Raw genomic sequence first — 15,383 nt, forward strand, 5'->3', positions numbered from 1 at the left:
CTTATTGAATGGCGGGGCAGGCTCGAGGGGCTAGATGGCCTACTCCTGCTCCTATTTCTTATGTTCTTATGTTCTCTGGATGCTCCAGTTTCGTCCCACAGCCCAAAGATGTGTGGGTTAGATGGATTGTCCATGCTAAATTGCCCCTTAGTGTCAGGGGGACTAGCAGGGTAAATGCATGGAGTAATAGGGAAAGGGCCTGAGTGGGAATGTGGTCAGTGCAGACTCGATGGGCTGAATGGCCTCCTTTTGCATTGTAGGATTCTGTGATTCGGAATAAATTTTCTCGGGGAGCTGGAACTGGCAGAGACATTGAACAAATACTTTGTGTCTGTATTCGCAGTAGAATAACAGAAATGGAAATGTTTACCTGGGCAGAGCGGCTGCTTTCACCCGGGTGACGGTTGGGCTCCTCACCCGCCTCGTGTCAATCAGCGGGAGCGGCGCGCTGATTGGTCAGAGAGGCGATGGGGCGGGACTCGCCTGCATTTCCGGTTGGCGCCTTTTTGGGCGGGGCGCGCGAAAGGCGGCGGCGCTGAGGAGAAAAAATTCGTCTTCGTTCATTAGCGAGTAACAGGCCTCTAAACACAGCGGTAAAAACCAAATCATCCGGCTGTTCAACACATCTGAACCACGAAGGTTCTGTTTGTTTAAGTTTGGGGAAACGATGTGGAGGGTTTTGATTTCATGTGTGGCGTCTTGTGGTTTGGTTAATAGTGAAGAGGTTGTCTTGGTCCTGAGTGAGAGCGGGGGAGGGAGGGGATCTGTCTGAGCGATATCTGCCCAGCCCAATAGCACTTTGGGGCGGGGAGGGGTGGTTATGTTTGAAGAAAGTGTCCCCACAGAGCTGACTCCATTCAAATACACTCATGTCAAACTAGTTTGCATCAATTTCAAACAAAAGAGGATTTTTTTCCTTACTGACTGCATTTGGCAATGAGGTGGAGATGCTGGTGTTGAACTGGGGTGGGCACAGTAAGAAGTCTCACAACACCAGGTTAAAGTCCAACAGGTTTATTTGGAACTATGAGTTTTTGGAGTGCTGCCCCTTCATCAGGTGACTCACCAGTGCTCCAAAAGCTTGGTGATTCCAAATAAATCTATTGGACTTTAACCTGGTGTTGTGAGACTTCTTGCTGTACATTTGGCAAAATGTATTACTAATGTATGTCTCCGCCCCCCGCCAAAAAACCAGCATAGGAAATACACAGGAGGCTAGCCTGTGTTTGGAGACACAATGGCTGGAATTCTCCCACTTTGCTTTGACTGGTGATTTGGCTGAGTGCCAAATTCTCTCTTTGCAGGTAGTGGGGTGTATGACATTGCAGAATTCCAATCAATGACTGTCTGGGGAAACTATTTGAAAACTTATTTGTGTTCGCCCTGGACTGATCCTACTGTTTGGTACCTTGCTCTCACCCATTTCTATGTCAGTGTCCTTCTGAAAATGACATCTCAGCTTTTCCATTGAACTTTTGCTTCTTCCTCAGAGTTGTCCAAGATGTTAGCCACTTGTTGTTTCTGGTTAGTAGGTCAATAGGATGGGATGCTTGATTTTTGGTGCACCTCTGATTATTTGCACAATATATATATGTGTAATTTAACTCGTTCACCAAGCAATGCACATTTGTGTGTTGAAAAACATTGGGAACTAGCATTTGTTTAGAAATTTACTTAAGAAATGATGGTAAGTATTTGTTAAGCAAATATATAATGTATATAAAATAACACTATGTAAGGTCCTAAAGTTAATGAACATAGCTAAGATGATGCCACAACCACACTGGCCAATCAATGATTTCTGAAATTTTTTTCTTGAATTTAATTGAAATTTCATAGATTGCATCACAAGTGCAAACACTAGTCCTGCCTGTTGTGAAGTCAGTCCAGCATTAGATTGCTATTTAAAAGACAAGTACTAACCTATGAATTAACAGAACATTTATTCCGATTTGAAAAGAATATTTGAACAGATGGTCACAGTGGTAATGGTGATTTTTTAAAAATTACTCCTGTAATTATAGACAATTGTAGTGTGACAATTTGGATGCAGCCATTGACTTCAAAAGCTTTATGCCAGTGGCCAAATGAGAAGTCACCTATAATTGGAGCAAGTGATCAATGTGTTTTTAAATTATCTAGTTCAATTTGCTTCCAGGATCCTGAAGTTTTGAAGTGAAGACATTGAGTTGATTAAAAAGTGCTAATTTCTAAGCATTGGAAAATCACTTGCTGCAATAAATCATTTCTGTTCATTTAAATAGTGTGCAAAATAGAATTGGCACACCTATAGTTGATATATTGTTTAGGTAACTTGGAAGGATCTTCAGATTGCAACCTTACCTCAACCAGGAGTAGTTGATGCTAACCCTAGATCTTTAAAAAGGACCTCCTGTACTTGTTGCAGCATGAACCTGTTGACCATATGATAATGGGGATTAAATTGTCTCAACGTTTCTTGCAAGGTCTCATGTATATGTTCCACTGCATGTTGGTTGTAATACTAGGTGCGAGGCTTAAACATTGCTGCTGTTAGAAATTTTTATGCACAGACATTAGACAAAAAGCTGGATTTTGTAGTCACCGGTGCTTGCAGCTGAACCTAGGAAAGCTGCCCACAAAGATCTTGTGATCTCTCTGGCTTCGATTTCCCCTTTTTCAATATCAGTTTGAACCTGGTGCCAGGTCAAGGGGATTTACAGCCTTCCATCAACTCCAAATACAGTAAACAGCCAGTTAAGTTGAATAAGCCACTCACCATCCTGACTTGGAGATATATCGCTGTTCCTTCACAGTCACTGAGTCAAAATCCTGGAATTCCCTCCCTAAAGGCATTGTGGGTCCACCCACAGAACATGGACTGCAGCGATCCAAGAAGACAGCTCACCACCACCTTCTCAAGGGCAACTAGGGATGGGCAATAAATACTGGCCAGCCAGCGAAACCCATGTCCCATGAATGAATTTTTTTAAAATCCCATAAACAGCAAACCAGGAAATAGAAACCACTGAATTGCTTCACTTTTAGTTTTGAATGTTTACATATAGGGAAATAAATAAGTGGGAGATAGGTAATTAAAGTAGAAGCAAAGTATCATAAACTTCAATAACTTAAAAAATATGAAATTTCTTATATGGCGAACTTTGACGTTTAGCAAATACAAAATCAGCTTTTCAAGTCTGAAGCTGTTGAGCAGTAATTATGAACAGTGCACCATTTAAAAAAAAAACACTTCCATCTCATTCAACAAGGTCTATCAGTGGTTTTTACAGCAAGACTAAGGATGGAAGTTATTGTTAATGCAGTGATTCCTAATTGATTACGTTCTGGTGGACCTCAATGGTGCATCCTCTTGCGAAGCACAGAATCCCTGACAGCAACCTCTGATTACTCACATTTGAACTGTCCTGAATTTTCTGTCAGCTTTGGAGGAGACTTGGTGGCGAGCGCTGATAATTTAGCTGTCATTACCCCTGCAAAATCCAAGCAGTGAGAATTGAGCGTGAAATTAATCGTCAATATGGCCAGTTTGGCTTTTGCGATCAATGTACTAATTATAACTGATAATGTACTGACTTGGGTCGTATCAGATACTGCCATCTTCACAGCCGTGAAAATGGGTGAACTGCATTTATATTGCTTTTTAAAAATCTAGTTAATTTTAAAACACAATTTGTTGTGGCTGCAAATATTATTTTCCATTGGTAAATCTGATTTGAATCAAGATTAAACTTTTGGCTGAAATGGGATCTCTTAAGATTGGTTTGGATGCAAGACTAAGAAAAACCCACTTTTAGCTAATAACCATTTTTCTTTGAGTTACTCAAGTGCATCCAGACAAATAATTTCAAGCATCACAATTGAAAACTAACCTTAAATGGGAATTGTGCATTGGTGACTTGCCAGGTAATTCTAAACTGTCAACACATTCTGCATTGTACTAGTTGTCCTATTCTTATATGTTATGTGCTTTAATTTCAGCTATCTGAATCTTGAATGTACTTTAATTCAGTTGTAGGTAGTCTCAGATCTGTACTTTAAGATCTGTACTTGGCTTTGGAGGCAGTGTGTTAGTAGTGTCACTGGATTACTTCTACATTCCAACAGCTAACTTGTGAAACTGTCTGGGAGCAAGCAATATGCTTACACTTGTGGTGTAGTATGTGGAGAAGGGAGGCCTAAGATAGTCATTTCTGTGAGGGTGTTGAATCATTCTATCTGCATAGTTTACCTTGGATGTGCCACTCGTAGTCAAGAGGTGACCTGCCCCTCCCAATTGTCCCTTTTGCTGTCTGCACCAAAGAGGTGACTGTTCATATTTTTAGAATGTCGCGAATAGGTTCATTCATTTTATGTGGTGGTTCAAACTTGTAATATCTATATATTTTGTAATATCTAGTCTTCAATTTTTTTTTAAAAAAATGAGCGTAAATAAAAACTTGTAAAATTTCAGAATAATGAGTGCACAGGAGACCCCAAAGGAAGGAAGGAGAACCCTTCGATTGGCTGCATCACTTTCGGGAAATGTGCCGTATTCGCCAGTGGTGCAAAACGAAAGCCCAATGGAATGTGCACCAACTATTAATACAGACCTAACACCAGCAGATTCTACAGGCCAGACTACTGGAAGGAACCTGGACTGCAATGCAACCACTTCTGCCACCTTGCAGCTCCAAACTGAGAAATCAGAGAATGAGCAAGATCGCCAGATGCAGTTGGATACACTGAACCCAGGTATAATATATGACCTGGAGAATACAAGTTTTAGTAATTATTGATGGCTACATGACTTAGAATTTATAGCATGGAAACGGGCCATTCACCCCCAGGGTGTTTGTTTTTTTTAAAGCCTCCCACATCAGATGCCTCTTTCTTTTTCCCTGCCCCCAAGTATTTATTTCCCATTATGAAAGACATTGCATTAACTTGGTTAGTTTCCCCTTGATTTGTAAAGTGGCAAGGAGACTTAATTTTCTTGTTCAGGTGATTGTCATTTTCAGTGCAAGGAATCAGTGATATTCTCATTTAACTGTGAAAGAGGTGGGTACAGTTACAACATTTAAAATACATTTGGACGTAGATGGATGGGATAGGTTTAGAGTGATATGGGACTAGTTCAGTTTAGGGGACGGGTTGGGCCAAAGGGCCTGTTTCTGTGCTGGCTCAGCATGAAAAAGGGAGAGAAATCGCGCCCATTTTTCCAGCGAGCTTTCAGACAAGATCTTATGCCAATAGTGCAAAAAAAAGGAAGTGTGATTCACACCATGAGGGGAGTGGATGGAGCTATTCTCACCAGAAAGCTGGCTGCTGACAGGTAAAGGATGTCATTGTGCGTGTGCAGATCTATGTACAAGTGTGCACAAAACACAGAAAATCAGATGCTGGCCCATTCCTGGCCAATCACTGCCCTGATACGACCTTGGCTGATTGCAGAGTGCGCAGTTCCTTTCCAAGGCCCTGCCCGCCCCACCCCCCCCGGGGCTCCGCCCCTTGATACTGCCTGATGGGGCAGTGCCAAGCTGGCACTGCCAAGGACCCAGGTTGGCACTACTCAAGAGGTAATGTCCCTGCTCCATACCCCCCGGGGGGGCCTCAAGACCTCTGATCCCACCAGCAACGCCATCATGTCAGGTCCTCGTTGCTGGGGACAATATGGGATCCTCACCAGTGAGGACCTCCACTGGTAAGGCTGTTAAGGCAAGTGAGCCTGGACAATTTTGTCTCAGGCTCACTAATCACATTAAAACTAATACCCTTCCCGGGCGTGAAGGCTAATTTCACTGGCAATTCAGGGCCATAAGATCGTGTGAGGTGAGAAACTGGGCACAAACTCAGTTTTTTGCCTCTCTCGTGATCTTTTTGGTGTGGCGAGCTGGTAAGATCACCGCCTGTGACTCTGAGTTTAGTTGAGGCTTTCTCAGGTGCAAAGCACATGGAAAGTGCACCTAATGGAGATAGCAACGTGCAGGATGTGCAATATATAACAGCTAGATAGTGAGAACAGAATGAAACTGGAAAAGTAAGAAGGAATTGAGAGAAAGCTTAAGAGGAAAATGTCAATATAAGAGTTGAGAAATAGTCTTTTTTCCTTCCCTTGGTCTGGTCATTGGTTTCCTGTGCGTTGCTAATATTCTTTGGCTAAGCTATAGACCTGGTTTGAACCCTCCTCCACCTTCATAACTATCTGCTAAGTGTGATTCTTCTACACTTTTCCTTTTCTTGCCCTTGGGAATGCTGGATAGCATCTCCCATAGCAGTAGAGTTGACATCAGGTGCTTGCATTACAGAGATTCTTGGCTGCAAAACTGTTTCTTGCTACTTTGATGTGCGTTGTATCGTGTTTTTTGTGCAAGTACCCCTCAAGCACAGGACTTGAGATTTTGACCCTCGACAAAAGTTAATAATGCTGTAGCTTTATCTGGAGTTTAGGAACCCAAACAGCTTAAAGAACATTGAAAAGCCAGTGCTTCTTGACTATATAACTGCAATAATTCCAGTGATAGGGGATTTTTGAATCATGGCATTTGAGATGAACCAGTTTAGTTTTTAAAGTTTTATTTATTAGTGTCACAAGTAGGCTTACATGAACATTGCAATGAGGTTACTGTGAAAATCCCCTAGTTGCCACATTCTGTCACTTGTTCAGCTATACAGGGAGAATTTAGCATGGCCAATGCACATAACCAGCACGTCTTTTGGATGTGGGAGGAAACACGGGGAGAACATGCAGTCTGCGCATAGAGAGTGACCCAAGCCGGGTATTGAACCTGGGTCCATGGCGCTATGAGGCAGCAGTGCTAACCACTGTGCTGCAGTGTTAGCTGTAACCTGTTCTCAATTTCTTAAAATGAACCTAAGTGCTTTGGTAATGGCATAAAAACAGAAAATACTTCTCTCATATTTCTATGAACATACAAATTAGGAGCCCGACTAGTGCGTGCTATGCCATTCAATAAGCTCATTGCTGATCCGATTATAACCAAAGCCTCACATTCATGTCAATTTCCAATAACATTCCACCCCTTGTTAATCAAGAAGCGATCTAGCTTGGCCTTGAAAATATTCAGTCAAATTGTATTTTGAGAAAGAATTCCAGGGACTCGTGACCTTCCGAAAGAAAAAAACTTCTAATTTCTTTTAAACGAGTGACCCCTTATTTTTTTTTTACAGTGATCTCTAGTTCCAGATTCTCCCACAAGAGGAAACATCCTCTCCACGTCCACCCTGTCAAAACCCTTCAGGATCTTAAAGGTTTCTATCATGTTGCCTCTTATTCTTCTAAACTCTTGTAGATACAAACCTATCCTCTCCAACCTTTCCTCAAGACAATCCGCCCATTCCCTGTATTAGTCTCATAAACCTTATTTGAACTGCTTCTAATGCATTTACATCTTCTCAAATCTGTAAGACTCTTTTCTTCTGAAAAACACCTGCTGTGTTTTTCAAGCATTTTCTGTTTTTATTGGATTTCCAGCATCCGCAATATTTTGCTTTGCTGTTATAGGATTGTTTAAGTCCATTTTGATCTATTTTAACCACTTAGAATAGAATAGAATTCTTACAGTACAGAAAGAGGCCATTCGGCCCATCAAGCCTGCACCAACCACAATTCCACCCAGGCCCTATCCCCCTAACGCCACGTATTTACCGTCCTAATCCTCCTGACACTAGGGTCAATTTGGCATAGCCGCCCACCTAACCAGCACATCTTTGGAGTGTGGGACGACACCCGGAGGAATCCCACGCAGACACACAGAACGTGCAAACTCCACACAGACAGTGACCCAAGCCAGGAATCAAACGTGGGTCCCTGCGCTGTGAGGCAGCAGTGCTAACCACTGTGCTGCCCTACTGTGCCACCCTTAACATGCCAATTTTCAACCCGCAAAAATCTGGATCTGTAATCTGCTGCAATAAAGCAACTGAATTGTGGTAATTCAATCTAAACAAGTACATTCATAAGAGCAGTTTACTTTTCATTATCACTTGATTTTAATGATATTGATTTTGTTCCCGAATGCTGATGGGATGAAAATTGAATTATGTACATCATGTAAGAGAGAATCAAAATCAAAGTATAAATTTCAGACCTAGACCATACAGGACAACAGATCATTTACACTATTTCTATATGAAATGTTCAGTATGTTCTGCAGTAGAAGCTTGTTAAGAGATAATGTCATCTCAATCACAACTGAACAAATTGCTTGTGATTTTACGATCTCTCTCCACTTTGTTGCCTGTATCTTATGTGCTATCTAGTCTCTATCTTGTACCACGTTGCACAATACTTGTAGATCATACTTCCATGACCATCTGTGATTCTCCTTTCCTGATTTTGTAGCATTATTTCTTGAATGACTCGATGTTTTTGCCTCCACCGCCCTGGCTGGAAAACCATTTCAGGTATTGATCACTCATTGCCTGAATAAGTACTTTGAATAATTCCAATAAGCATAGATATAAAAAACAGTTAAAATTTAAAGAAAACAAATTCAGAACTAATTAAATAAAATCAAGATGGAGGGTCAGGTGATGTGTTGTTCCTGCAGGATGTGGGAGCTGGTGGACCCCATTGTGGTCTTCAGTGACCACATATGTAGTAAATGTTGGTTGCTCGATGAACTCTGGCTCACAGTTGTTGAGCTGGATTCTGAACTTCGGATGCTGCAACACATCAGGAAGGGGGAAGAGTTTTACCTGGATGCTGTGTTTCAGGAGGCAGTCACACCCCTTAGATTAACTAACTTGAATTTGGCCAGTGGTCAGGGAGAGGAGGGTGTGGCTGCGAGTAAGGCAGATAGAGGGACCCAGGGGGTAGGGTTGCAGGAGCCTCAGCCCATGTCCTAGTCCAACAGGTTTGAGATTCTTGCTCCCTGTGTGCACGGGAATGGGGACTGCAGGGAGGATGAGCCAACTGACTGCAGCACCGTGATGTATGGAGCCATTGAGGGGAGGGGGGGGCAGTAAAAATTAATGTATTTATAATTGAGGATAGTATAGTTAGGGGCATAGACACTGTTCAGTGTGACCAAGATCGAGAGTCCCGAAGGTTGTGTTGCCTACCTGGTGCTCGAGTTTGGGATATCTCACCAGGGCTGCAGAGGAACTTGGAGTGAGAGGGGAAAGATCCAGTTGCCGTGGTCCATGTAAGTACCAACGACATAGATAAAACGAGGTTCTGTTAAGGGAGTATGAACAGCTCGGAGCTAAATTAGAAAGCAGAATCAAAAAAGGTAATAATCTCTGGGTTATGACCTGAGCCACGAGCTAGAACCATAGAAAATTACAGCTCAGAAACAGGCCTTTTGGCCCTTCTTGTCTGTGCCGAACCATTTTTTGCCTAGTCGCACTGACCTACACTTGGACCATATCCCTCCACACCCCTCTCATCCATGAACCCATGAGCTAATTGGCACAAGGTCAATAAGATTAAGCTGGTAAATGCGTGGCTTAAAGATTGGTGTGGGAGAAATGGGTTTGAATTCATGGGACATTGGCACCAGTACTGGGGAAGAAGGGGGCCTGTTCTGATGGGACAGCCTTCATCTGAATCATGCTGGGACCAGAGTCCGAGCGAATCGCGTAACTAGGGTTGTAGATGGGGCTTTAAACTGAATGGAGGGGGGGGAGGGTTCAGTTATAGGGGAAATTAGAAAACCCTAATTCAAGGTAGGAGTGCAGGTTAGCAAAGTGGCGGATGGTTAACAGACAATAAAAGTGAGGGACAGAACGGATGAATGTCTTTATGCAGCAAAGAATTATAGGGTAGGGAAATTTACAAGTAGACCAAATTTAAAAGCTTTGTATCTAAATACACAAATCATTCGGAACAAAATTAATGAGTTAACAGCGCAAATAGAAACAGAACGGTGTGATTTGGTGGCGATTACTGAGACATGGTTACAAGAAGACCAGGTCTGGGAATTGAATATCCAAGGGTACTCAGCATTTTGGAAAGATAGACGGAAAGGAAAAGAAGGTGGTGTAGCTTTGCTGGTGAAGAAGGGGATTGATGCTGTCATGAGAAATGACATAAGCATAAGGGAGATCAAGATAGGGAATCAGTCTGGGTAGAAATAAGAAACAGCAAAGGGAAGAAGCACTTGGTCAGAGTAATCTATAGGTCCCCAAGCAGTAGTTCCGCAGTGGGGCACAGTATAAACCAGGAAATCTGGGGGCTTGCAAGAAAGGTACGGCAATAATCATGGGTGATTTTAATATGCACATAGATTGGAAGAATCATATTGGCAAGGGTAGCCTGGAGGCACAGTTCATTGAATGTATTAGAGATTGCTTCTTGGAATAGTATGTTGGAGAACCAGTCAGGGAGCAGGCTACTCTGGATTTGGTATTGTGTAATGAGGGATTAATTGATGACCTCAGTTAAGGATCCTCTAGGGAGTAGTGACCATGGTATGATGGAATTCAAAATTCAGTTTGGGGGTGAGAAAGTGGAGTCCCACACTTGTGTTACAGAATTAAACAAAGGAAATTACACAGGCATGAGGACAGAGTTGGCCTGAGTAGAATGGGTTGGACTGAATAGGGTGGGCAGGAAGACTAAAAGGTCGGGCAGCGGATGAGCAGTGGCAGTTGTTTCAGGAGATACTCAAGCCCTCAGATCGAAAAGATATCCCAGTGAAGAAGAAAGATGGTAAGGGGGGTTAAAAAACATTCATGGCTAAACAAGGAGTCAAGGACAATATAAAGACAAAAACTGAGGTATACCATATTGCAAAGGCCAGTGGCAGGCTGGAAGATTGGGAAACTTTCAAACAAACAAAGGAATAATAAAAAGAATTAAGGTAAATTACGAAAGAAAACTGGCACAAAATATCAAGGAGGATAGCAAAAGCTTCTTATAGGTATATAAAAGGGAAGAGAGTCGCTGGGGTGAACGTTGGTCCCTTGGAAGATGAAACCAGAGAATTAATATTGGGGAACACTGAAATGACAGAGATGCAAAATTAATACTTTGCCTCAGTTTTCATGGTGAAGGAAACTAGTACCATTCCTATGGGAACGGGCAAGTCAGAGGTAATAGAAAGGGTGGAACTTGTACAATCAACATCGATAGGGAGAAAGTACTCAGCAAACTGTTGGGATTGAGGGCAGATAAGTCCCCTGGGTCTGATGGCCGACATCGTAGGGTATTAAAGGAAGTGGCGGCTGATATAGTGGATCACATTGTTACAACGTTCCAAAATTCCCTGGACTCGGGAAAGGTCATGATGTGGAGATGCCAGCGTTGGACTGGGGTAAACACAGTAAGAAGTCTTACAACTTGGGTTCATGTCATACTATCTGTAACCCCCACGACTTGCCTGGACTTGCAAAATCTCACTAACTGTCCTGTCTGGAGACAATACACATCTCTTTAACCTGTGCTTCACGCTCTCTCCACTCACATTGTTTGTACCTTTAAGACTTGATTACCTGTAAAGACTCGCATTCCAATCATTATTTTGTAAATTGAGTTTGTGTCTTTATATGCCCTGTTTGTGCACAGAACTCCCACTCACCTGACGAAGGGGCAGCGCTCCGAAAGCTAGTGGCTTTTGCTACCAAATAAACCTGTTGGACTTTAACCTGGTGTTGTGAGACTTCTTACTCGGGAAAGGTTCCAGTGCATTCGAAAAATGCTAATGTAATGTCCTTTTTGTTGTTGGGAAAAGTGTTGGAATCAATTGTCAAGTAAGCAATATTAGGACATTTGGAAAGTCAAAATGCTATCCATCGGAGTCAGCATGGTTTTATGAAGGGCAAATCATGTTTGATTAATTTGCTAGAGTTCTTCCGAAGACGTAACATGAAAAGTGGATAATGGGGATCCTATAGATGTAGTATATCTGGAGTTCCGGAAGGCGTTTGATAAGGTGCCGCACAAAATGTTAATTCACGAGGTTAGATCACATGGGATTATTAGCTTGGATAGGTGACTGGCTGATGGACAGAAGACAGAGTCGAGATAAATGGGCTTTTTTCTGGATGACAAGAAGCAACGAGTGGGGTGCCACAGGGTTCGGTCCTTGGGCCCGAGCTATTTACAATCGATATTGAAGAGTTGGATACAGGGATAGAAGGCAAAATTTGCTGATGACATAAAAATAGGCTAGTCAGTAAGTTGCAATGAGGTAATCGCGTTACAAATGGATATAGATAGGTTAGGAAAGTGGGCCAAAATGTGGCAGATGGAGTTTAATGTGGATAAGCATGAGGTCATACATTTTGGTCGGAAAAACGGGAAGGCGGCCTATTATCTAAATGGGGAGAGACTTCAGGGTGGTCCGGTGTAGAGGGATCTCGGTGTCCTCGATCATGAGTCACAGAAAACTAGCATGCAGGTACAGCAGGTAGTAAAGAAAGTGAATGGATTGTTGGCATTGATATCTAAAGGAATAGAATATAAAGGTAAGGAAGTAAATAATGTGCAAGTCAGTAAGAATTGTCAACATTTTCTAATTGGAAATATTAAGCATTGGTGAGGCTGCACCTGGAGTATTGTGCACAGTTTTGGTCCCCTTATTTGAGGAAAGATGTAGTGGCATTGGAGGTAGCTCAGAGGAGGTTCATGAGATTGATTCCAGAGATGAGGGGTTTGCATATGAAGAGAGATTGAACAGTTTATGCCTACACGCTGGAATTTAGAAGAATGAGGGGAGATGAAATTGAGGTATACAAGATGATAAAAGGTATGGATAAAGTAGATGCGGAGCGGATGCTTCCTCTTGTGGGGCATTCTAGGACGAGAGGTCATAGTCTTAGGATACGGGGTAGTAAATTTAAATCAGAGTTGAGGAGAAACTACTTCCCCCAAAGGGTTGTGAATCTGTGGAATTCGCTACCCCAAAGTGCAACGGATGCTGGGACAGTGACTAAATTTAAGGAGGAGTTAGACAGATTTTTAATTGGTAATGGGGATGAGGAGCATATCAGCCATGATCAGACTCAATGGGCTGAATGGCCTAATTCTGCTCCTCTATCTTATGAACAGTGAATTGGTTACTCTGCATATACTTTACATGTGTTTCATCTAACTTTTTTTAAGTTCATGGTTTTTAAAAATTCTGAATACTTGTGTAAATAATAGAAGTTACATTTGTTCACTTTGCTGTTTTAAGATCCCTATTAATTTCTGCTGGTTGTCATTTTACTGACTGATTATCCACGTGAGCCTTGTTGATTTTTACTTAACCATTAGTTATTGTAAGTTTAGAGTCGAATCATAAAATTATACAGCACGCAATATCCCAGTTTAGCTCATCATTCTTATGCTGACACTTCGAAACAGCTGTCCAATTAGTCTCCATAGTTATGCACACTTTTCAAATACTTTTAATTCTCTTTTGAAAGTTACTGTTGAACCTGTTTCCATCATCCAGACCATCATAACTTGCATCAGAAAAGAAAATCCCCTTTGTTTTCTTTTTTGATTCTTTTTGCTCTTTACCTTAGACCTGTGTCCTCTGGCTTTCCAGCCAATAGAAACAGATTTCCCCTATGTCGATGATCCAAATATCTCACAATTTTGTGTATCTCTGTTTAATCTCCCCTCAACCTTCTTGGTTTCAAAGAGAACAATCCCAGCTTCTCTAATCTCTCATCAGCCCTATTTTATATGGCAAATATGGGGGGGATATTTTCGATAGTTGTCGGGAAGAATTAATTTTACAATGAATTGCAATCAGTTTTTGTTATTTCTAAGATAACAGGCCGATGCTGTTGATTTTTTATTATTATAAACTGAGTGTCAATTTCTTTTTAGCTCAATCTAGTACCGAGCTTCCTGCAATCACGAAACCAGTTGAGGATGTGACGGGCTTGATTGCACTGCTGAATGAGTTTGAGCAGACTAATGAGAATCCTGTTTCTGCTCTCCATTTGTTTTGTCAACGCAAAGGATGCAGTTTGTATTTCCAAGAGGTGGAGAATTCAGGTATTCTGCTGAAGATATTAAAAGTTTCTGTTGGACATGTTCTTTTTAAAAGGCCTTTCTTTTCCTTTCTATCTTGTTCACTGCGGACCTTCTCCATGATGATGCTAATTCTACTTGTCACCAGCTATTGTCAGCCACACAGTGATCTGGATTGTTAACTTCCTATTTTCCTTCCTTTGTTAATTGTCCTATTTTTCCTGCGGGAAATCGCACATACTCATTAAATATAGGTACAGTACTATATTTGGAACACTCCTTGGTATTGGTGAACCAATCCATTAAACCCTCACACTATAAACCTGATATTGTTTTTTGGTTTCTGTGCTGAATTAATTTTGTTTAATTTGCTAAGGAGTGTCATACAAAGCGGTAAAAGCTGCAGTTGTAAAGCTCTAGTTGGACTGCAGCTAGAGCGCTGTGTTCAGTTTTGGGCACTGAAACTCAGAGAAGATACAATATGATTTTAAAAGTTTGCTGTTTTCCATTGCCCATTATAATCTCACCTGCATTTGCCTTTAATGGACCCTTGAAAAGGGTGTGCAGGGTAGATTCAGCACAATGGAATTGGGGCTAAAACATTATAAATTGAGAAAAAGTTGCGTAGACGAGAGTTTTATTCCATTGAGTATAGAAAATTGAGAATTTGACCGTGTCTATTTATCCACTCTACTACTTCCAATGGGTGAGCCCAGAAAAGAAGAGCATAAGCTTTTTTAAAAATTAGAACTAGACCTTTCTGGGACGCTGTCAGGGAGCACAACACGCAAAGTGTAGTGGGAACATCTTCCCTCAAAAAGATAGAGACTGCAGGTTAATTTAAAAATTAAAAACTGAGATTTTTTTTGTATGCGTATTATGGAATATTAACCTGAGGCAGGTAATGGAGTTGACATTCCGAACAGCCATGTTCCAATTGAATGACAGAACAGACTCAGTGGACTGAAAAGCCTATTCCTTTTTCCAAAGTATTTGGTCCAACACAAAATCAAATACTTACCACTAAGAGACAAATGCATCAATTGTTTAGTTAGGCAAGCATAATCAACAAATGAGGTGAGAGATAATATCAAGCTAAAGGAAAACATTTCTAATTTAATGCAAGGGAAAGTGAAAAACGAGCTGATTGCAACCGCTACATAAAGCAGCAAAAATAAAGTTAGAAGAGATACAAAGGGAATATGAATAAAAATTTTGCAGTGGTTATAGTAGTGGACGAAAGATTTTTCCAAACACGTCAAGAGTGAAGAAGAAAAATGTGGGTTCATTAAAAGCAAATATAAATGAGATGATAATGGACAATAGGAAGTGGCAAACTTTTCCATTTTCACAGTGAAGAGAATAAGAACAAGCAGAATGATGGAAACTAAATTCACTGAAACAAAGGAACTGGTTGTTTTTAAATGGAAAGAATGATGGGGCACGAGAGCTAAATTTCCAGAAACTG

The 15,383-nt window shown here is 41.4% G+C and overlaps 1 protein-coding gene across 1 annotated transcript in view; it reads left to right on the forward strand.

The window, feature by feature from the left end:
- The first annotated feature begins 4,457 nt into the window (after positions 1 to 4,457).
- LOC144511093 (adenosine deaminase domain-containing protein 1-like) overlaps positions 4,458 to 15,383 on the forward strand; it is a 112,717-nt gene continuing 101,791 nt past the window's right edge. The window contains exons 1-3 of the mRNA XM_078241071.1: positions 4,458 to 4,734; positions 8,639 to 8,791; positions 13,769 to 13,939. Coding sequence (XP_078097197.1) covers positions 4,458 to 4,734; positions 8,639 to 8,791; positions 13,769 to 13,939 — 601 coding nt within the window. The remainder of the gene's footprint in view (positions 4,735 to 8,638; positions 8,792 to 13,768; positions 13,940 to 15,383) is intronic.

The sequence above is a fragment of the Mustelus asterias genome, chromosome 24, assembly GCF_964213995.1.
Source record: "Mustelus asterias chromosome 24, sMusAst1.hap1.1, whole genome shotgun sequence".
NCBI classification, from domain to species: domain Eukaryota; kingdom Metazoa; phylum Chordata; class Chondrichthyes; order Carcharhiniformes; family Triakidae; genus Mustelus; species Mustelus asterias.